The sequence below is a fragment of the Lagopus leucura genome, unplaced genomic scaffold, assembly GCF_019238085.1.
Source record: "Lagopus leucura isolate 7727_CA_CO unplaced genomic scaffold, USGS_WTPT01 Super-Scaffold_100004, whole genome shotgun sequence".
Taxonomy (NCBI): Eukaryota; Metazoa; Chordata; class Aves; order Galliformes; family Phasianidae; genus Lagopus; species Lagopus leucura.
In genome coordinates this window covers 37,957,353-37,966,999 of record NW_024962264.1, presented here as the reverse complement: position 1 = coordinate 37,966,999, position 9,647 = coordinate 37,957,353, and the positions used below count along the sequence as shown (strand labels likewise).

Genomic DNA, 9,647 nt, shown 5'->3' with positions numbered 1-9,647 from the left:
CCAATTTTCTGACTTCTCTTAATATATCTGTACAGTAAGAAATCTTCCAGCTCTTTCCTCCAACTCAAACAGATGGCCGGATGAAGCAACGCGTCTGAAAAGCTCTGCTGTCAGCTCGTTACATTAACCATATATAACACCCTATCCATTCCCTGGCCTGCGTGAAATCGTACAAGTTAAATGGAGAAAACTACGGGACTAGCAAGAAGGAGAAAGAAGAAAAAAAAGGGGGGTTGGGGGGGGTGGAAAATGTCATGTTCAGCAGTTCTGCCTTCGCTTGCTGCAGTCTTGGAAGCATACACAAAGTTAAAAGCCCACCGCTGATTAAAGGCAGAACAGGAAGGATTAAACCATTATCATTTCTTTAAATACTGGTGAAGGCTGGTATGTGCTCCGTGGAAAATCACAACAGGTGCGAGTGCGGCCCAATTTCAGCAATCTCTGCAACTCCAGGGGCCAGTTCCTGTGCTAGCGACCAGCCTTTCAACTGCAAAGATTCCGACTAAATTAGCTGTAAAGGATCTTTAATTAAAATGAGTATAGTGGTTTTGGCTTGCTCAGTGTGTCTCCTTGTGATTTGCTACGTCACATACCATCACAAATTTGGCACAACTGGCAGAGCTGTTACTGAATATGTGCCTCAAGGAAAAGAAAATGAAGCCCTCCTCATTCCCCTGTACAATAGATTTTTATTTCTCTCCAGTGACAGTTCAGAACTTCATTTGTGGCCTTCTGCAGATAATATTTTGCTTCTCTCATTCTGAGCTCCTGTTTTGACCTTGATAGCTTGACTATGCCTGAGCAGAGCAGGACAGTCTGGTCCTTTATCTGCTGTTTTCATAGAGCTGATGTTTAAGCTTGCATAGTGATAAGACCATATCTGACAAAGAAATACTGACTTTTCATTTGTTGTACAATTACTAATGATAACTTCCAAATGATCTACACACTCTTCTGAGTTGGCAAGTGGTGCAGGCTGCAAATTAAGGAGAAACTATCAGACAAATCTGTATGTGACAACAGACTAGTAATTTTTTAAGAAATCAAAGGCAATGAGTATCTAATCTTGAAGACTGGTGAATGTTCTCACTTAGAGGGTGTGAAATAATCGAGACAAATAGTCTCCCCACCTCCTTTTTAATGACTGGAGAAAAGAGCATGAATCTGTCTGATTTGTGCCTACAATTATTTTACGCGTACAAAAGTTTGGTGCAATAGCACATGAAATAGCAATATTGGACCACAGGAAAAACTTCAGAATATCAATTTGTTACAGAAAGGTGAGTTTCTGTTCAGCAGATCCAGTACTGTGTAGTAGGCCATTCTGCCTCCAATAAGCACAAAGTACACATCTCTATCATTACTAAGACCCACTCCTTAAATATCAACATTCAAGTTTTAAAAATATATTCTAGTTTTCACCATGTCTGCAGGAGTTACAATTTCACATTATCATCAAATTAAGGTTGACATTTATAAATCACTCTGGTTTCACAATGGGTTTTGCTTGGCTAAGTCCAAGTTCACATTACTTAACTTGTAAGAATAAATTCCTGTGCTTTGCTGTCATATGACAATATAATCATTTAGATTAGATGAAAAATTAATAAGAAAAACAGTCCATACACCAGAATCAGGAAGCTTTTGTGTTTTGACCTGTCAATATATCACTTTTATGGACAAGCCTTTCTTTTTTTATGAACAGCAACTGCATCGCAGAGGGGCAAACTTTAACGGACTTTTTCAGTGAAAAATACTGGAACTGTCTATTATTTTTGGATCATTTATAGCTCACCAACAATATAAGAATTTGTCTTAAGTTGAAGTATTATTCCAGTTTCTCCCCCATATTCACACCATTGTCCTCAATGGGCATGCAGTTCTTTAACCCCCTAGTAATTAGTCCTAGCTTTATTCTCCTGTTCGGCAAAGGAAACAAAGTGGCACTGGATAACAATAAAGAAAGCTCAGGACTTTATGAACAAGGTAATGTTGTCTTTGCCACACAAAGGTGATAGGCCACAGACTTCACTCACCCTGTCAGGGCAACCTGTAATGCACGTGCATGTAGAGAAAATAACTATTAAAGCACAGAAAAATGAAGTTAAAGTGCTACAGGCAACTCCTTTATGGACCTTTAGTAAGTCTTTACTGGAAGTATAAGCATTTTGCCACAGCAGAGTAAATCTCAGTACCCCCATTTCTCTTCTCTTTAGCTCCATGCCATTTGATCCCAAGGCTGATACGATCTCAATTCTGACACATTTACCTTAACAAACTTTTGCAGACTAAGTCACAAAGAAAAACACAAAGACCCAAACTGGTGGTACATGCAGGACAGGATGTCAAGTCACACCTAGGAGCAGGTTTGTATTTTATTCTGTTTTCAACGTTCCAATATTATCAAGGGATTGGGAAGCAGAAAAAAAAAAATGCTGCAAGACAGCACGCTAAGGATAACTCCAGAGATGGTAAAGGCAAGTCTATCAAACACATGAAAACAACTGCAAGGAAATAGCAGAATTTTTCAAACAAAGTTGCCTGGGGAGCAATTTTTCAATGCTTACAGTTAGTTTCCAAGTGTGTTCCCCCTGCTGAATGGAGCATGTGCTTAACACATGTGCTGGCTCAGGATTAGGCAACTGACAGTTGCGGGTATTGCAGAATATGCTGACATGTCTGACCAGCCCTACTGGAAGAGGATTACATATCCCAGAGGTATCGGGCTGAGAGAAACCCTGGGAATAAGGAGGTTAGCAAAAACAGCTAGCTGGTCACCTAACACTGCAAGCTTTGGATGCCTCTTTCGCAAACCCTTCCCACTCCATCCTCATGCTCAGGAGGAAGGTCAGTGCATATGGCAAACCCACCTCTCCAAGAAGTTTGCTGACTTTTGTGGCCTCCAGTTACACTGACTTCAGGCAATGGTTCTGCTGGAGCCCACCAGCAAAGCAAGGCTCTGCCCACACAGGTCAGCACCATGCCAGCAGCTTGATATCTGACAACAGCATCTTCAAGAAGGTGATCTTGCATAAGAAGTGTGGTCCTACACTCCTGACTTCTGATCATCAAAGATCCTGCTGCCTATTCCGAAAGACAGTCTGTCTCCTGGCCAAACTCCAGTTTGTGTAACTGTATTTATTGGATAATTGTGCTTTCTTAAATTGTCCCAACAGTTTCAATTTGACACGGTGCTATTCACTTCCTTTCAAGATGCTGTGGGGCGTTACAGTGTGCTGAGAAGCAGCTGTTATGTTTCACCAAAGCAGTGCCTGTGCTTGCACATGGTGTCAAGACTGCAAATGCTTTCGCGTTCCTTGAGGGTGAATGGTGCAGCATAAGTTACAAAAGTTAGCTACAAAATAGTAAAATAACTCAGTGCATCTAGGCTACGGGTGGGCTGTGATGGTGCTAGGCCACTGGTGGGAATTTTGTTGCTGTTGCTTGAATATAACAATCTTGTCAAAAGCTTCTCTCTTTCTGGTGGGAGCTCAAAAGGAACATCATAACTTGAGAAAAACAAACTGAGGTCTGCTATAAAGCCTAGCCAATAAACTTCACACAGTAGTGACCACAATTTGACTTACTGCAACAAATGGCAAGAGTGTTCTTGTCAACTGTGGTGTGTATCATCACTTCACCATGTACATGTCACACTTCCTCTGGATGTTGAGATCCTTGTGCACCCAATACACCAAAGATCAGACTTGATTTGTCAAGTCAGGCTTTTACCATGTTTATCCAGCTTCTGTGAGCATACAAGAAAGAGTGGGGTAGCTATCCACCATTTCCTTTACCAAAGCACTAAAGAATTCTGCAACATTAGGATTTAATTCCAGAAAAGGACACTGTATTGTGTTACTTTCATACTGGGTAACTAACATTGTGATTTGCTGGAATTTGAAAACTAAGAATAGTAGAACAATTATGCCTAACTGAACATCTTTTCCAGATGCTCTCGAAACAAACAAACAGCAACAAAAAAAGAACACCTTTAATCCATAATACCATCCCACAGAAAACTTTCTACAGCCAACAATACAGATCTCATTTTAACCTTATAAAATTACACCACTCATTTCAGCAAGTTGGGAACCAATCACGAGATCTAGACTGGCTCTTGCCATTCTCAGTGTTCACTGCCACTCATAGCACTCCAAGTTGTTTTACAGAAAAAAATGAAATCTTGCTCTTTAAGGAGGTCACTAGAGATTTTAAGGAGGAGAGCTTGAGAAGGGCACACTGATGCACAGACATCTGAAACAATTTTCATGCTACTGCCCAGGAGAATAAACCAAATGCTCCCCTGGGGAGGGCAGAAGCTTGCCATCAGGGAACATATGGTGCTCCCATGTTTAGCACAAGTGTTCACAGATACCCTGCAAGCAGCATTCTACAGCATCAAGGATAACTGAGCTCTATAGATGCTATCACTGCAAGATCACTTGGATCAAGGTTGACACCTGCACTGAGAAAACCTATGCCTGGGGTATCTCCAAGTTCATTATGTGAGCCACACATTGTAGACAGTTTTTGTACTTTCAAACCTCTCAGCATAATCATAAAACAAAAACAAACAAATCTAAGCCAAAACCAAACACAAGAAGCCACACAACTTTTCTTAATATTAAGGGTATTCTCTGATAGCCTATCCAAGAAAGGGAGATGCCAGCTAAAGGCATAAGGATGCCTTCTGACTAAATGACTAATATGTGTAGTTGGACACCTTAATAAATAAAATCACTGGTAATATTTATGCCATAAAACAGCAGACTACATCTTTCCCAGACACAAAAAAAATCCTGTAACATGTCTGCTTAACTATGGAAACAACTTAGTGCTATGTACAATATTCATTAGAAGAGTGAGTATGACTAGCACTACAAAACTGTACTCCAAAGGAGTTTCTATTATTAATAGCATACTGATACATATTTGCATAAGACTATGCCTTCATTCCTATTTCCCATGCTAGACTACAACTATGAAATCAATTAGACTCAAAGGGAAATGTTTCTATTTGTTTAAAATTTTGTCAGATCCACAACCTGCAAGGCCAAATTTTGCTTGGCCTGTGAAGTGCTGGCATTTTTACTTGAAAAGAAATGCCAAGCTCACAGACTGCAAACAAACAGCAGAATTAGTGACTGAAATCCAAATACGCCCTGAAACAGTTATAGTCTTTCTTCCACATTTGACTAATTTTACCAAAATACTCAGCTAATTAAAAGGTTTTACTTGTCAGACTGCTGGTTTCAGCCTTACTAAGCAAGCTTAGGCACAATGAAACCATGGGAATTTTTGTTTTTGTGAAATACATGCCTGAGAAAGATTGCCATCAGTCTCTGCTGTAACACTGCTGTAACCACGTTTAGGTCTCTTTTAACTGCTAGTTTTGCATTACTGAGTGACTGGGGCAGCATGTGACAGAAAAAGCCAAGGGTGACCTCATGACAGGTCTATGGGCCCAGCTTGCAGTGAAACTTTTAGAACCTCCGGACAAGCTTCAGATTCCTAGGCAGCTGTCACAATCTCAGTGAAATCAAGAAATGTTGCTCTTTTCTTTTCTTTTCTTTTCTTTTCTTTTCTTTTCTTTTCTTTTCTTTTTCAACTTAAGAAGCTTGCCAAGTGAGTGGCTAAGTGCATCACTTCCTCACACATGGGCAGATGAAGGTATCTCCAGACCAATGAAGTCAAATAATTTAAGAAGGGAGAAAAAATAGAAGGAAGAAAAAGGGCATTTTGACATTTCCGAAATGTCCATTTTACATTTACATTTCAGAAAGAAGCTCCATGAATAGGAAAGAGTACAGACTGGCTGTCCATTTTAGGAAGCATTAGGTTTTCAATCTCTCTCTCTACTGCACATTTTATTTCTTGCTCCCTCGGTATTTCTGAAGCAGGTAATGACTTCGCTTTTTTGGCAGTGAACCTGAGGCAAGATATTCTCAGGTTTTCTAGCACAAAGCATAAAGCAAGACAACAAAGTTCTCATATTCTCAGAACCACCTTTTCTATCACTGCACATCATCCTCAACAGGGATGCTAGGAATGGGCCGTATTTCTCTACCTTTGTTTGTCCAAAAAGGTATTTGTTACCCAACATCTTGCATGGTCAGCCTCTTCCCTTGTGCCTGCTGCTGTGGGGAACAGCACTGATCATAACTGGCTCAAATCTTGGGTTCAAGTGACCTGGTTGCATCTCCCAGTGTGGCAGGTTCATATCTTCATTTTGGACTGCCAGATCTTAGCGTAGATGCCTTGAAAGCTGTTTTATATAAACTTTGAACTTTTTAAAATAAAATTCTCATTCAATATGTATACATGTAAAACCTGCAAATGCCTGAAAGTGATGAAAAAGCAAGAGTCAGATACAAGTTCTAATAACTAACTGTGGACTTTGCAATTCTGTCACAACTTCTGCATTAAAAAAATATTTAAAATATGTTGAAATTTCACACAAAGTTGTTTGGATTATTTTTTGAGCTTTTCTAGCTTATATCAACCAAATCTGCATGCCTAGCTTTTACCCTCACTGATCTACTTGATACTCCTAAGGCGAAAGAAGAGATTTTCAAATCATGCAGAGCAGAGGCCCAGATTTCCTCAGATGTACAGAATAAAGTGAAATTTAATTCATCCTTACTTATCTTTCTCCATCATGCAGCAGTCATCAGCACCTCAAAAAGTTATTTCAAACAATACTTGCATTAATGGTAAAGCACAATAGTAGGAATTGCTGTGAAATACCTAACAATATACTGAAAATGGGTGTGGTATTGTTGAAACTCAAAGTTGACTATTGTGGTGGTTGGTTGTTAGTTAGTTAGTTTGTTTTTTGTGCAAATGAAAGAAATTAATCCCTTTGTGGGACAGAGAAAGGAGTTACACCAAACATGTAACACAGTCACTTCTAAAAATGAGGGATTAACATATTCCCACAATGCTTGCCTGAAGTACATGCGACCAAAAGTAACTTTAAAAAGATTTTCCTAACTCAAAGTCAGAAAACAAAATTTGACGTAATTCTTTACCTTGTCTTTAAGATGTTTGACAGGGTAGTATAGAAATGACAGCATATTGCCATCTCGAGGCTCCATAGCAGTATTGCATGTTCAAAATGTCTATTTGTCACCAGGTTCACAGTAATTTTAAGCCATATGTGCCAAAGGCTCCATTATACACCATACGTTTTATCTTTATTTTTATGCTATGACCTCTGCAGATCCCTTTCTGGGCTGGGTATACTTTAAAGAAGGAAAATCTTTAAGAATAAAACTTAAGGAAAAAAGAAAAAAGGAATTTTAGCATTACATTCCTTTTCAGAAGGAGAATTGATAGTATTCATCTCATTATTACCAGAAAATCTGCAGTCTAAATTTAATTAGTAATACAGATTTCCCGGATCCTTTGAAATTAATACTAAAGTTTAGTTCAGCATCAAAGACAGATTCAATTTAAGAAACAAGTTACATTAAGAGATTACCTAAAATCACTGCATATAATATTATGAAAAAGTATATACAGAATTACACATATTGTATTTCTTGAAATGCATACAGTAATAAGAAAGGAGCTTCCATAAGGAAAAAAGCATGTTTTCCAAACATTTCAGTGTTGGTACAAAGCAATAAAAAAATCTCAAAACTTCACTCAAATGCAACAGCCATGCTAGTGATCATTATAAGAACCCAGCTGTAAATAAACCCTTATATCATAAATTGGATAACATTGGCATCCTCCATGAATAAAGTCTGCAAATGCGAAATACATAGCCACTTTCATGTTCTAGTCTTTTTTTCCTTTTCTATTTTTTTTAACATTGACTTCAGAGGAGATCACTCGGGAACACGTATCTCTGTTGATATACTCCTTGAAATCACAAAGAATACGTTCTGTTGAATTTACAGTCATATGAGGAATACCAAGTTAAAATTGTATTTGTACATATGTGATTGTTATACACAATTTTGACAGAAGGTCAGAGACATTAGATTTTGCCTGTTTGTGAAACCAATTACATCTAAAAGGCTACTTTCATAAGGATACTCATTTACCAGAGCTTCTGTGCTGTTCTCCCCTTTGCTAAACAAAATTGCTTCTACTCAAAACACATGAGCAGCCCTTTGAAGGCTGCTGCTCTTACACCTGTGATCATGCATATCTTACTGAGCTCTCTGAGGGTCTTTAACCAAACAAGAAAAGACCTCACTGCAAGTTACCTGCTTGGCTTGGAGGCTGCCAGCCTGAGTACTTGGCACTGCTTGGGGGTCCTGTTGGCTTGGGTGCTGAAGGAGATGTGGCATTGTTGGTGGGGGTAGGTTTAGCATCTGGGCTTTCGTGGCTGGCAGACACATTCCTCACTGAAGTGGCAGGTGGGGTAGGCTCCACGGAATCACTGTTCAGAAATGAGGGAGAAAGAAATAGGATGTATGGTCAAGTAGTGCCTTGACCATACAGCATGCAAGCACTCAGACATATTATGAGGCCAAAATATAAATTACCAATCTTGATTTTTGTCTCCATATTTACAGGGTTAACAAGTTCCACAATGAAAAGAGTATATCTGAATGTTCAGTTTAGTGAGTAATAGCTATTGCAATTAAAGTCTTTTGCTAATAGAGACAGCTGTCGCTGATGCTCCAGTTGATTTCCTACATGCAGTGCTTACAAGTCCAGTGAAGCACGAAGTGCATTCTGTTACATTCAAATGCTAAAAGATATTCAGACATCTGAGGCATTTACAGAGTACTTTAGACTTCTCAGAAGCTTAATATACAAGTCTTTTCAACATCAGATTCTGAGGAAGTAGAGGTACTGAATAAAAATGCCTTTGCAGACTGAAAGAAAAAGGATAGGAAGACCTTTATCTGCCATTAAGCAGCAGCTCAGTGCTGCTGACAAAGTAGTTTAGGAGACAGGCTTCCAGAAAAAACTATCTGTAACTTCATTGTCACAAAAGGGTCATTCTAAGTTGTTGAGATCATTTGACACACAACTCATCAAACCAATGGTCCACTCACTCGATAAGGAGCTGGCTGGACGGTTGCACTCAGAGAGTCGTGGCCAGTGGCTCAGTGTCCAATTCCACAGGAATTGGTGGTGGGACTGGGGCTTTTTAATGTCTTTGTAGGCAACATGGACAGTGGGATCAAGCGCAACCTCAGCAAATTTGCAGATGACACCAAGCTGAGTGGTGCAGTTGATGTGCTACAGGGAAGGGATGCCACCCAGAGGGACCTGGACAGGCTTGAGAGGTGGGCCAATGACCAGCTCATGAAGTTCAACAAGGTCACGTGCACCTGGGTTGGGACAATCTCAAGCACCGAAACAGTTTGGGTGGAGAATAGGTTGAAAGCAGAGCTGTTGAGAAATATTTGAGGTGTTGGTTCATGAAAGATTCAACATATGTTGGCAATGTGCTCTTGCAGCACAGAAGGCCAACTCTATCCTGGACTGAATCAAGAGAAGTGTGATCAGCAGGGTCAGGGATGTGATTCTTCCCCTCTGTTTTCATGAGACTTCACCTGGAGTACTGCATCCAGTTCTGGAGCCCCCAGCACAAAAAGGATATCGAACTGCTGGAGTGGGTACAGAGAAGGGCAATGAAGATGATCAGAGGGCTGGAGAACCTCCCCTACAAGGAC

General features: G+C 39.8%; 1 protein-coding gene across 11 annotated transcripts in view; it reads right to left on the bottom strand.

Annotated features, from left to right (window-relative positions):
• PDLIM5 (PDZ and LIM domain 5) overlaps nucleotides 1-9,647 on the bottom strand; it is a 115,723-nt gene that overhangs the window by 19,707 nt on the left and 86,369 nt on the right. For all 11 annotated transcript variants that reach the window (XM_042870911.1, XM_042870921.1, XM_042870916.1 and 8 more), the window contains one exon: nucleotides 8,223-8,398. In XM_042870911.1, coding sequence (XP_042726845.1) covers nucleotides 8,223-8,398 — 176 coding nt within the window. The remainder of the gene's footprint in view (nucleotides 1-8,222; nucleotides 8,399-9,647) is intronic.